This window comes from Callorhinchus milii, unplaced genomic scaffold (assembly GCF_018977255.1).
Source record: "Callorhinchus milii isolate IMCB2004 unplaced genomic scaffold, IMCB_Cmil_1.0 Scaffold2, whole genome shotgun sequence".
In the NCBI taxonomy this organism is placed as follows: domain Eukaryota; kingdom Metazoa; phylum Chordata; class Chondrichthyes; order Chimaeriformes; family Callorhinchidae; genus Callorhinchus; species Callorhinchus milii.
In genome coordinates, this window is record NW_024704743.1 from 35,953,650 (window position 1) to 35,967,366 (window position 13,717).

At 40.4% G+C, this 13,717-nt stretch overlaps 1 protein-coding gene across 1 annotated transcript in view; it reads left to right on the forward strand.

Annotated features, from left to right (window-relative positions):
- Positions 1–8,963, forward strand: part of acad11 (acyl-CoA dehydrogenase family, member 11) — a 60,519-nt gene extending 51,556 nt beyond the window's left edge. Inside the window, exons 14-20 of the mRNA XM_007896882.2 lie at positions 1,751–1,817; positions 1,967–2,052; positions 2,744–2,815; positions 3,693–3,847; positions 6,657–6,773; positions 7,575–7,684; positions 8,591–8,963. Coding sequence (XP_007895073.2) covers positions 1,751–1,817; positions 1,967–2,052; positions 2,744–2,815; positions 3,693–3,847; positions 6,657–6,773; positions 7,575–7,684; positions 8,591–8,705 — 722 coding nt within the window. The 3' untranslated portion in view covers positions 8,706–8,963. The remainder of the gene's footprint in view (positions 1–1,750; positions 1,818–1,966; positions 2,053–2,743; positions 2,816–3,692; positions 3,848–6,656; positions 6,774–7,574; positions 7,685–8,590) is intronic.
- Positions 8,964–13,717: the final 4,754 nt, after the last annotated feature.

Here is a 13,717-nt window from a genome sequence, read left to right on the forward strand (position 1 = left end):
AGATCAATCAATCTTTTTCAACAGTGGCATACGGTTGTGTAAAAAAATGGACTGAGTCTATCACTGGATAAAAGTCTGCTTTAGCAGTTAATGCAGATAGATATGATATCTGAGGTCTTCTGGAAGCGAAGGATGGCTGACTGTTTTAAATGGTGGTTTCATTTATAACTACAGTACTTAAAAGACATATTTGTCCTTCCAAAGTTAGCTCTCCCCAAGCTAACCTCCTTGAAACATTTATGAGACTTTCAAATTGTTTCATGTCTGCAAGCCTTCCTAGGATCAAGATAAGCAGAATAACTTCCAGCTCAAGTCTCCGGTTTATTGCAGTGAGGAGTCACTATCAGAGTCCAATCATTTGACCACTTTCATTCAGATTCCACAGTGCTTGTTCTTACCAATCAAGACTATGTACTGCGGAGACACAACATCATGTAAACTGCTGACACTGAATCTTTCCAGGCTCACAGAGGAAAATAAAACTCTCCCTGCCCTGAATTACATTGGGAGAACCACGCTCTTGCCATGACCCTCACCTTCCCTCTTCTCGGAACATAGGAATAGGAGTAGGCCATTCATCTCCTCAAGCCTGTTTCGCCATTCTATCAGAGCATGTCCATCTGTACCTCAACTCCAAATTCCCCCTTTGCCCCGTATTCGTTGATACCCTTACCTAACAAAAATCTATCCACCTCAGTCTTAAAATGTGAATGGATCTAGCATCTACAGCCTTTTGGGGAGAGAGTTCCAGATTTCCACTATCCTTTGGGTGAAAAACTGCCTCCTGATTTCACTCCTAAATGGCCCAGCTCTAATTTTAGGACAATGCCCCTTTGTTCTGGATTTCCTTACCAGAGAAAATAGTTTCTCTGTATCTACCCTATTGAATCTCTTTATCATTTTAAACAGCTCGATCAGATTACCTCATAACTTTCTAAATTCAAAGGAATACAGACTAAGTTTTTGTGCAACCTGTCCTCATAATTTAACCCATTAAGCCCTGGTATCATTTTGGTGAATCTGCACTGCATCCTCTCCAGGGCCAATATACCCATCCTGAGGTGTGTTAGATGACGAAAATATATAGAAATTATAATACCTTATAACAATTATAAAACATTAGTTTAAAAACGTTAGAAGAACATTGAGCCTGTCAGTGCCAGGTGCTGGGAGAAGCAGGAACGACCTCCAGTCCTGGAGTATGAGGTAAGGGCCACCTGGAGATAGAGGGAGACCCTGAGCCTGGCACCAGGACGATGGAATGTGTGCTCCCAATGTCATTATACCTTTATTAAAGAATGTTGAGTCCCTTCGTGATTGCAAATTTTTTGGGATATACCGATCCCGAGGATTCGAAATAATGACTCAACAATCCTTAATAAAAATGTTTTATAATTGCTATAAGGTGTTATAATTTCTATATATTTTCGTCACTCTAAAGGTGCGGTGCCCAAAGCTAAACTCAGTACTCTCCTGAACAACTGGTTCTTGCTAGAGTCCTATGGGAATACGATGGAGGCTGACATCTTATCCAAGTAGAAAATAGAAATGTACAGCGTAGAAGGAGGCCATCCGGCCCATCAAGCCTGCTCACAGAACAAGGAAATCAATTCAATCCCACCCCCCTGCCTTATCGTCAGACCCTTTCAAGCCCCTTTTTTGTATTTGTCCCTCCCCAAAACTTTAAGGATCTTCAAAGCATTTATCTGAACAACATTTTTTAATTCTTGCTCATTGATTTATTTTATAGGGGCAGGGAACACAAACTGCAAATTAGCTATTGTTATGGGCAGGACTGAAAATAAAAACATTTCAAGGTAAGAGAACAAACAGCCTTTCACTTGGGAATAGTTACATTTAGCTCAAATAAAAGAGTTCTGAGGCTTATTCCAAAACATGTTTTGATGGATAAAATCTAACAGTTAAAGGCATTTATTGTGTTCTTCACTTGTTTTCATAATAATAGGCACAAACAACACAGCATGATTCTTGTTCCCATGGATACATCAGGGCTGAAGGTCATCAGACCTCTGCAAGTGTTTGGGTATGAAGGTAAGGTTATAAAATCAAGAGATGACTTTCTGTGTCATGGTGGGAATGGACTTCCCTCAAGTTATTGACTTCCTGAGGGCTGCTATAAGGAAGAGAATGGCATGGGCTTCATCAGATAGGAGGTAACTGAAAATTGATGAGACCAATTAAGGGGAGACAGTTGCGTGTTTTTGTTAGATAAATGCAAGTTGTTGTTGTTTTCAAATAGCTGTCAGCAGCCTTGGAGCAGGCAGGACCGTATGAGGAGGTAGAAAGGAAAAAGCAATTGCAGAAGGAAAAGGAACTTGCGGGAAAGCGTCTCAGACTATAAGAAAATTTCTCCTCCAAATTTATTGGGAAGATTTTTATGGCTAGGTGTCCTGGCCAATAATATCCCGGATATAAATTGGTCATTTTCTTAATGGCTTTTTGCAGGACATTGTTGTGCACAAATTGGCTGCAACTTTACAAAGAAAGTTGGGTTACTCACCAATGTAACAAATGCTCTTCTCTCTTTGGATGAAGGGTCATTGACTTCATGTACTGTTGGGGAAAGAAAATACTGTCCTAGTGAGTTTAGTAACCAGACTCAGATATTGGGATTCGGGGGGGGGGGGGGGGGGGTCTAGCTATGTAATGTAAATCTCAACCTTTGCATTTACTTCATAAGAGTGCATTGGGGTTGATATAAACTTTCTTGATCTACCAACAGACTGTTTTCATGGTGGACACTTTGAGATACATTTCAACAATGTTCAAGTACCAGTTTCCAACATGCTGTTAGGTGAGTACACAGATGTTTAATGCAATGTTTTCCCGGTTGCAGATGCGATCGTAGAAATGGAAGCCTGTTCAGGCCTATCTCAGCTGTAGCCATCCATCCTATTGGGGTAAAAATGTTTGATCTATCAAGTGTTAATTAACACAGAATAATTATCGCAGTGTTGAAAAATATGGTCAGTGCAGGCAGTCTATAACCAAAAGACATCAGTTAGTTTGTGGGCATAACAGTACTCCACTCCCCAACACCATGGCAATGGTTGAGTCTAAGGCCAGCTATGTTACTAGTTGTTGGCACATGGATGGAGTCCAATTTTCAGGAGATTGCATTCTTTCTGATCTATATGATCGATTCCAATGTTATTAAGTCTGCGCTGCTCATGCCAGAGCTGTGGCACTGGTGTGAAGCTGCTACTTGAGTATGATCATGTGCTTTGTTCAATTTAGTTTCACTCCGTTGCAAGTTGTGTTAAGAAGCTGTAGTTGATTCGCGGACCTTCTTTCACACGTGTTGATTTAAGTGTTAGTGACACAAAAGTACAACGTCATTGATACAAACCAAAATTAAGGATTAAGCTTGGTTTATGTGTGTGTATTATAGAGTTAATATTGAATCATAGGAATTACATGATAGAAGGATGCTATTTATCTTATTCTGGCGCTGTCCCAATTTCATTCTCTTTCCCCATATTCTTTTCTATTGTTTCTCTTATTATTTGTAATAAAAAAAATCATTTAAATTTTATTATGGTTTGAGTTTCAAAAGCCACTTGTGGCAAAGCAATACTGGCCCCTCCATCGATTGGAGCTAATGTTGAATACGATGATGGGCTGATGAGTGGTTGCTGAAGGTGATCCAAGTCACTCACTGTCTTGTGCAGGCGAAGGCAGAGGATTTGAAATCGCACAAGGCCGCCTCGGACCAGGCCGTATCCACCATTGTATGAGGACCATAGGAATAGCAGAACGTGCCTTGGAGCTGTTGTGCCAGAGGGTTGTCCAGAGGAAGGCTTTTGGGAAGAAACTATATGAAAATGTAAGTAGGGAAGAATATGTTGATCATCTCTGATGTGGAAAATAACCAGCGACATGTTAATGCTACGTGACCTTAACAATGAACGGGGATAGTTCAAAACCCACTTCAGGGCTAATTCCTGCCATTAAATGATAATTTAGTTGACAAGTGTCTAGATAAGCATTAGCCTGCAAAATATAGTCACTCCATTTTACAGTAAATCCTGTGAAGCTCTTTGAGACATCCTCCTGACATGAAAGGCGCTCTATCAGATACAAAGATGATAATGATTATTATTATTAATAAGCTCTTTTCCTGGAGAGGCATTTGGTCATGGCTGGCTCACTTGACTTTACAGTATATCCTGTGAAGCGCTTTGGGACAGCCCCCTGACATGAAAGGAGTTATACCAAAATAAGGATTATTATTATTCTTAATAATAATAAACAAGTCTTCTCTGTGCTAAATTGTAAAAAGATTTATCAAGCTTATTTTCTTATTTTTAGCTGCTTTCAGTTGTACAGCTTTTGCAAGAGACAGACATTGATGCTATTTCAATAGCTGCAATGAATGTTTGACTTAATAGTAACAGGTTTCCAACCCAATCAGTCGTGATGGTTCCTTGAAGAGTAGCCTGCAGTTTGCTAACCTCAATAATAACCAGTCTTATATCAGCACTGGTGTTCAAAGCCTCAGAAAAGACAGAATTAAAATAGGGAAATAATACTGCTCAAAATCTCAACCATTGTTGAGGACCAATTAAGTACCTTAGTCCAATAACATAACAGTGTTTGCTACACACAAAAGGCCTCAGAATTTATGCAACATTCAAAATACATTTACATAGCATCTCTCATGTCAGTTGGCCATATCAAAAAGTGCTTGAAAATGTTGGATAGACACTTGAGCTGGAGGTGGGAGCCAAGGGGGCTAACATTTGGTATGTATTTCAACAAATTGTATTTTTCCCCATATTCCCTTACTTTGGAATTATTTCATTGACAGAGAATTGCCCAGAATTTCTAAGCTCTGGTGCTTACAGAAATGTATGCAACATGCATAGTGAGTTGAGAAGTGAAGGCTGATATTTCTGCACTTGAATTCACCTGGTACAATAAATAATGCCTTGCTTCAAATGCTTTGATTCAATTACAGGCACCTGTCATCCATCAGGCAAAAAAAATATATGAGCTTCACATGTTGTAAAGGATAATATGGGCAAGGGTGCATTTCAAGGACAAAACACAGATGAACCAATTGAAGTTCATGCTTATAATTTACAACCTTGTTTGAACCTCTTGATGTATTATTGCTGCCTAATACACTCCAACCTTTGTGCCATTACATATAATTATTCTGACCCATTGGATTCCTGCTCTGTGTAGCTCAACAGTGGCCCATGGACTACCTGCAGCCAGGAGTGACAAGCTACTTGGCCTTCACTATTACCAGACCCATCCAGCGTGAGGAAGTGTTGGAGACTGTTTGGCCAGGAACAGCTCTCCCTTTGTATTACTCTGTCCCCTCCCATCCTTGTTTTCAATGATCATGAGGGAAGCGAGTCCTGTGGAGTCCTGTAGCTCAGTGGTGAGAGCACTCGCTTTGCAAGTGAGAGGGCGAAACCTTGGGCAAGTTTCCTTACTCCACACGCCTAATAATAATCCCTCCAAAACAAAAAACAATAATAAATTGGTCATTTTCAATCCATGACTGTTTGTGAGACATTGCTGTGTGCCGCGTTCGCCCACAAATATACAGTCAATTCACTTTACAGTGTGTTCTGTGAAGCGCTTTGGGACGTCCTCCCGACGTGAAAAGCGCTATATCAAAAATGCAAGGATTATTATTATTATTATTGTCAATCACAGAGTGAAGCATTTCGATGCCACTTTGTGAGACACCGGCTCAATTCTGACCTGCAATCCTGTCGTGTCCCCGTGTCTGCACAATCCAACTAAAGTTTTCCAAAGTAAATGAAGACAATAGCTGTTAGTGCCTTGGGCTTGTCCTCCTGACGTGAAAAGCGCTGTACACGTGTAATTTGTTGTTGTTGTACAGCTTCACATACTCCATGCACATTGCATTAGCACGTTGGCTAAGTGCTGTTCAGGTCTGTTGGGTTACTTTCCCTGTGTACTTATAAATAGCTCTAATTCAATTTTAAAAGTATAATTTAATTTAATGTTTTCAGGGAGTGTTATGGTTTTAAATTCAATCAAGAGTTAATTATTAGTGCGTAGGGATGAATAAGTGTTCATCCCCCAATATTGAATGCGCTACATGGAGCAGATTAACTCTCAGGTCTTGGCCAACAGTGATGTCTGATAAATAGGTCCACAGTCAGGGTCTGGTGTTGACTTACCTTTACTCAATGAAGTGTAGTCAGCCTTGAACATACAGATGTTTAGTACTCAGATACACTGTGCACAAAATCTAACTATCAAAAATTGCAATAAATAAAGCCTCTTTGCAGCTCTTAGACCCGTCATGTCAATGTGCATGTTTTAGAATTAATTACGGCTTTTTTATTCAGATAATTATAATCCTTACACCATTTACTTTGGGAGGATATCCCAAAGCACTTCACAATATTTACTGTAAAATGCAATGGCTGTGTATATGTTTTGTAAGTGAACATTGCAGCCAATTTCCGCACAGGAATGTCCCATAAACAACAATGAAGTGAATGACTAATTTTATTTCGGAGATTATTGGCCAGGACACCAAGAGAAACTCCTAACCTTTAACGTAGTTAGTTTCCACGGTTTGAAATGTACAGTGAATGGAACCTGACAGCTGTAAGGCCTTTTTAAGCTCTCTATCTCTGCAGGAAGTGGTTGCACATTGGATAGCGGAGGGTCGCATTGCCATTGAACAAGCCCGACTTCTTACGCTTAAAGCTGCCAAAACAATTGACCTTGTGGGCACAGCAAGAGCCAGAAAGGAGGTAAATATATTTGTAAAAAGATAAATTAAAAAAAAGATACTCCTTCAGCTTTATTTCATTTTCAACTTACTTTTAGGTTGCTCCACTGTATCATGCTGTGTCCTGATCCCTGGGTGAGAGTAGTCAGCTGCTAGGATGTACATGCCAGGAGTCCAGGCTAACCCACACCCTTGCTCCCTCCCCCTGAAGCTGCCTGACCTTTCACTGGGCAGCTCCCTATAAGGCAGTGGGATCTTTAATGTCCACCTAAACAGGTAGATGGGATAAGGATTTACCAACTCGTCCGAAGGACAGCACCTCTGAAAATGAAGTGCTTACCCACTGGAGTGTCTGACTAGACCACTGGTGGCCAACCTTTATGATCGGCCAATAAAATAAATGCCATAAATCAAGAAATATTCAATCAAGAAAAACGTGGAAACACACTACTGATCAGACACGGACTTACCTAAACTCGTACGAATGACTGTGGGTGGGAGGGGAGCTTCTTGATGCCACTGTAGACCTTGGGGACACTTCCGGCCCAGGGTCCATGAGTTGACTACCATTGCTGCAATGCTTGGATGAGATTAGGCAGTGATCCTGTAGGGAATCTCGTGTGTAAACCCACAGCCTCCCATTCCATGACATGGACATTACCTCAGAAACAGGCCCTGTTAAATAACATAAAAAGGCGCTTTGTCAATGCAAGGAATGTTTTTATTATTATTATTAGTCCAGATGTGAACTACAGTTAATTAAGTCCTGTTGATCGTGTCGATGATGGCATGTGTGTGTGATCTCACTGCTCTGGTTGCTCAGATTGCTATGATCAAGGTGGTAGCTCCACGAATGGCATGCAAAGTGGTGGACTGTGCCATTCAGGCTTATGGAGGGGGAGGATTCTCGCAGGATTTCCCTCTAGCCCACATGTGAGTATTAAACAATATTTACAAATGATCAGTTCAGCTATTCTCATTGCTTAATGGTCCTGTGCAGCCACTGGGAGCTATTCAGACAGATAGGATCCTGATAAGCCCATTTGGAGCTGTTCCGTATTGAGAAGATCACAATGACATTTTTTGTGTCATTATTAAACAGAAAGTCTTCACTTTAATTGTCACAGCAGAATGTCACACTTTCCCTCCCTACTATGAAAGAAAAGATTTAACAACAAGAGTAATTTGCACTTATATATCGCCTTTCACAGAGGATGAAAGCCTCAAAGTGCTTCACAGATTTAATAGGGAGCATCGGGAAAGAAGAATTAATAAAACATGGCCATAGAGATACACATTTAAGAGGCTTGAAGCCTGTTCTGCTATTTTTAGAGGGAACATGATGCATACAATAGGGGAAGGGAAATAGAGGGGTACAGGAGAGGGGATTAGGAGGGGTGGGGTTAGTGTGCAGTGTGAACTGTGGCAAGGATGAGTTGGGTCGAATGGTTTGTTTACACCCTATAATTTATTTTTATTAGACCGTGACAGATCTTTTAATCTCATTTCCCTGCCTTTTCTTCATGTCCTTTAAGAAACCTTACTTCCCAATTCCTATTAGTAATTTCTTTTTTAAGCATCCCAAACCAAGTACTCTTCTCATAAAAAAGGCTGAAAAGTTTTATATTCATCTTAAAAATTAATAGTATCCCAATGATATTGTTAGACACTGCTGTGCACAATTGGCTTCCGTGTTTCGCCCACAAAAGATAGTCAATTCACTTTGCAGTATACTCTGTGAAGTGCTTTGAGATGTCTCGAAGATGTGATAAGGCGCTATATCAAATGTAAGGATTATTATTATTATAAGTGGGCTAAACAAGTGCCATTCTCTTTCAGGTATAGTCTGGTGCGTACTTTACGTATAGCCGACGGTCCAGATGAGGTCCATCTCTCTGCAGTGGCTAAACTGGAGCTGAGAGAGCAGTTGAAAAGCCTGGTAGGAAAGCTGTAAAGGATACCTCTTGATGCAGATCGTGACTGAGGGGCCTTCCTGAAGAGCAGTGGCTGAGTTACCAAGCCCTGCGTTGGTGTTTGCCAGTTCCACTCAGCCTGTGAATAGTTTAAGCACCAATAACTGGGGACATCAGACAACACAGGTTGAGTCACTGCATTGTTAATACTTTGCTATAGGAGCATTGCAGAGGTTGTTGGATTTCATCTCCCCCATAATACTGCAAGTTGGAATAATAAAAATAAATTCAACCACCAATTCACATTTATATAGTACTTTTTACATTGGAAGGACATTACTACAAAAAAGGAAATTAATTTATTGCTTCTTGTTCGGAGTTGATGAGTAAGGGAACAATTGTGCTGGAGTAAACAAACTTCAGGCAAGCTATAACTCAATAATCAACAGATGCACAATGCAATTCAATGTTAATATAAAGAAAACACTGACAATGGAAATTACATACCCTTTCGTATTCACACCTTTTGTTTTTGCTTATCATCAGGTCTTCTGCATATCCCTTGTTCCCTCTGCTCCACAATTGGTGTCTGTGCTTTCAGCCACTATCCCCCAGATATCTGGAACTCCTTGCCTCAATCCCTCTGTCTTGTTCCTCTTTGCCCATTTTCAAATCATGCTTGAAGACTTTTCCTTTTGACCGTGCCTTCGGTCACCTCCTTTCTCTTTCCAGCTTAGTGTCAAACCACACTGCTGTTAAGTGCTCTGAGACGCTATCCATGTGAAGAGTGCTATATAAGTGCAAGTTGTTGTTGTTCAACTCATCAGATTCAGAACTAACTGATGAAGTTCAGACTTGTTTACATGATTTCTTGACTGAATTGCAACTTCTTATGACTCAAGAACCGGACTACCGAGAAGACTTGTTTCTGACATTCTGACATCTATTGTGAACATCACCTTGGAACCAATCCAGCTCCAAGAACATCTAGCCCCCATTCCCTCCTCCTTCTCCACCCCAGGAGAATAGTCACTATCTGCATTCATGAGCACGGTACTGAAATGACTGGATATTGCCAGTGATGCTTTATCAAGCTTTCGGTAATTGCCTTTTAAAATTGAATAGGAATATAGGAATTATTATCTGACGATCAGTAAATTTGCCAACCTTGGCAGTGTAAGCTAGTAATGGTAAAATCTGAACATTTGCTGACCTTCAAAAAAAATCATCTCTGATAAATCACTTTATGATTTGCCTTTCTTTGCAAACTGAAAACCCAGTTTTTTACAGTGATCGTGCATAGACTCAATTTGTTTGCAGATTTGTCAACGGAAATGGGTAAGTCTTATTTACAATTAACAGAGCAAATTGTGGCCTTTTGAAGAATTTAAATGACATTGATAATTTTAAATGACATCAACTGCACGCACATAATGTAAACCAATATCTTATAATGAATTTACTATCTTATAATGAATGTACTATGGGCTGAATGGCTTTCTTCTGTGTTGTAAATTTCTATGATAGTTTAATTCAGCTGTTGTAAAGGTCTTGCAGAATTGAACCTTCTTAGCCTGCATTCGACGGTAACACTTTATTGATTCACTGGATCCAAATAAAATCAATCTCTGCTTCCAAGCTTGTCATTATTTTTTCATATTGCCTAGGATTTTATGACCGATCGACCCCAGCCTGGCACATTGTTCAGCAGGCTTTTATAAAGCAATGTGTTTTTTGGAGAGGCCCCACAGCTACTCCCACGATCTTCAGTTCCAGCTGGATGTGGGAAGGCCAGCATGGAGTCCTACATTACACATCCCAATGTGTAGAAGAGACGAGCATGTTTTCTATAATTGCATTCAGGTGCAAATCTGGTACATTTTGAAGCTTTCAGCATTTGTGCATTCTGCCCACTTATAAGCAACCCACGAGAAAAAGTGGTTCACGTACCAAAGGGAGTCAGCGGGTTTTCTTCTCCTTTATGAGTGAGGCTGGGATTTTGGTCACTATCACATTCAAATGAAAGGAGCACATATTGTACATCATTATTCACAACCTTGTGAAGATGTAATTCCATACAAATACTTATTGAACCAGTTGAACTGTTTATATTTTAAATCCTATGTACACACATGGAAAAAATCCATTACATGAATCACACAGTTTGATGATTCACACCACAGTAAAGTGGAACAGGTCACGTCACTAAGTGGAGATGGAAATAGAGCAGTGCATGGAAATCTCGGATTATGATGAGCTGATTGTTTTAACGAATGACCTGGATTCCCAACAAAGCTGAACACCTGTATCTAACTGTAGGAAGCGTGTGTTTGCTGCTGGTGTTAATGATTGCAATTGGAATAATTGTTAATCTTTCTCAGCTTTGAATTGGTTTCTTGATCAATTGTGGCACTGTCCATATCTACAATGGTTACATTGTTTAAATGGTCAGACACTTTGCTGGATCGGTGGACTTTACCTGCTGATGAACAGCTGCTGTGGTTAGTGAGTTATGGACAGATGTTTTGTCTCAGAGTTTGGTGCCTATTGGCAATGAGATGCCGGCAGTGGTGAGTCATGATATAGAGAAGATATACGAGAAAACAACACAGAAAGTGCCCTGAATGATGGGATTGATTACTATGGCAAGTTGCCTACAAGGCAGGTTACTGTAATTTTCACTTTGATTCTCTCCATCCCCCTCCCTTCCTCGCTCCCTCCCTCTCATTTCCTGGGAGGAGGGAAAGAGGGAGTGGAGCATATTGGTTAGAACACTCACCACGCAAGTTCGATTCCCGGGAAGGGCGAAATGTTGTGCAAGGTTCCTTACTCCACACCCCTCTGTTTACCTAACAAAAAGTAGGAACCTGGTTGTCAGTCGATTGCCAGATCGCTTTCTGCGGGGGTGATAATCCTTTTTAAAAAAATAGTAATAATTTGCTCACTTAATCCATGACTGTTTGTGGGACACTGGTGCACAACTGGTTTCCATGTTTCACCCACAAATACACAGTCAGTTAACTTTACTGTATATTCTGTGAAGCACTTTGAGACGTCTCAACGACGTGATAAGTCACTATATCAAATTGCAAGGATTATTATTATTAATTGACTATCCATCTCACTTGCAGGGCATTCCTGGTGAACTGCTGTGCTGGCCCACATAAGAAACCGTTAAACTACAAAATTAACTTAAGTGTGTGAAATACATCAAGATGTGATGAGACACTTTATCTAATGCAAGTATTTTGAGCATTATTTGTATTTCACAGATCCTTTCCATGGACCCGAAATGTGCTAGATAAGCTGCAGTTTGCTGGAATGTTTTAAAATCAATGATTTTGGATTGCAAACTATTCTCAAAAGAAACTGCTGCACAGTGATTTATTCTGTTAGATGCTCTACTTTAGAAACCTGCCATTGCCATGAGATACCACAGAAACATCTGAAAGGACAGGCTGTGCAATCAAACTCATACATATATACATATTAGGGCCATTGGATCAAAGCAAAAGAACATTTAGTTTTTGGTTTCTAAGGTTCTGAAAAATCCGCTCAGCAGAGCACCAGAGGGAGGCTGGCCTGCTTGAATAGATACAGTTTTAAAAAGTTATTGAGAAAAGGTCTAAGGTTGTGCAGAAGTTTTGTAAACTACTGGATTTCAAAAGATATCATCCTAGGAAATTAAAAAGAAATCTCTGCCTGTATACTTCTCACCACAGGACCGCTACGATGAATAATGATCCTTACAATTATTATATCACTTGCAACATCAAAACCTTTCAAAATGCTTCACAGGTTAATTGCTGTCAAGCATAGCACTGTGTAAGCAAACACAGCAGCCAATTTACACACAGAAATGTCCCCAAAACAGCCATGAATTGAATGACCGATTAATCTGAAAGATTAGCGGCCAGGACACGGGGAGAAAATTTCCATCTCTTTGAATATTGCCATGGAATTTTTAAAGTCTATCTGGACAATGAGGACCAGGACCTCAGTTTAACTTCTCACCTGAAGACAGCACCTCTGACAATGCAGCTCATCCCGGTATGGCTTTGTTAGCCTAGAGTATGAACTCACTGGGCTTGAACCCACACCTTCCAGAGGTGACAGTGCCACCAACTGAACCAGACAGACATACATTACCTACACGTTTTAACAACAAAATAATTTTAGCATGTGATGCAGAGTCTTTCACTTCGGAAGGATATCTCAAAGCCTTCACAGAATGTATTGTAAAAGTGTAGTGACTGTGTATTTTGCAGGGAAACTCAGCAACCAAATTGTGCACAACAATGTCCCATAAACAGCCATGAAGTGAGTGACCAATTTTAATGGGGGAATTGTTGGTCAGAACACCCGGACTGGGATTTCGCTTTTCGAACAGTGTCATGGGATGTTTTAACACCAGTATGAAATCTGCAGAATCCTCCTTATTGTTCAAACAGTGTCAGACTCTTATATCATGTTGACAAATCTCTGAATAAGATTCTGGGTTTCAGTATATATTCAGATAGCTGCCACATCCAAAGACAGGTTTCGGTTTATAGTATGTAGCTAGTTTCTATATCATTAATCTCCCCTTGTTCACTGGCACTAATCCCACCCCCTCCACACCTCAGGCACTGACAGCATCACCATCCATGGATGCACACTCCACGTTACTAAGCCAGTACGGAACCTTGGAGTCTTGTTTGATCTTTGACTTTCCTTTCTCCCCCACATCTGTGCCATGACCCGCTCTGCCTTCCCCCACCTCCGCAACATCGCCTGACTCCCCGCCACTGCCTCACCCTGCCCTCCACTCCTCCTGATCCCAACCCCCTGCTTGGGTCCAAATCCCTGATTGCCCAGTACCTTGGGATGTCCTCTCGACGTGAAATACGCTATACAAATATAATTGTTTGTTGTTGTTCTAAGAATGTCTAATTCTTTATTTTCATATTGTACTTTTTGGTTTTTCCTTTATTTTTTAAATATATTTTTGAATTTTCTGAGCCTGGTCAGTTTTCCTTTTTGAATTCATGATGAATTTTGTGGTGTTTGTAAT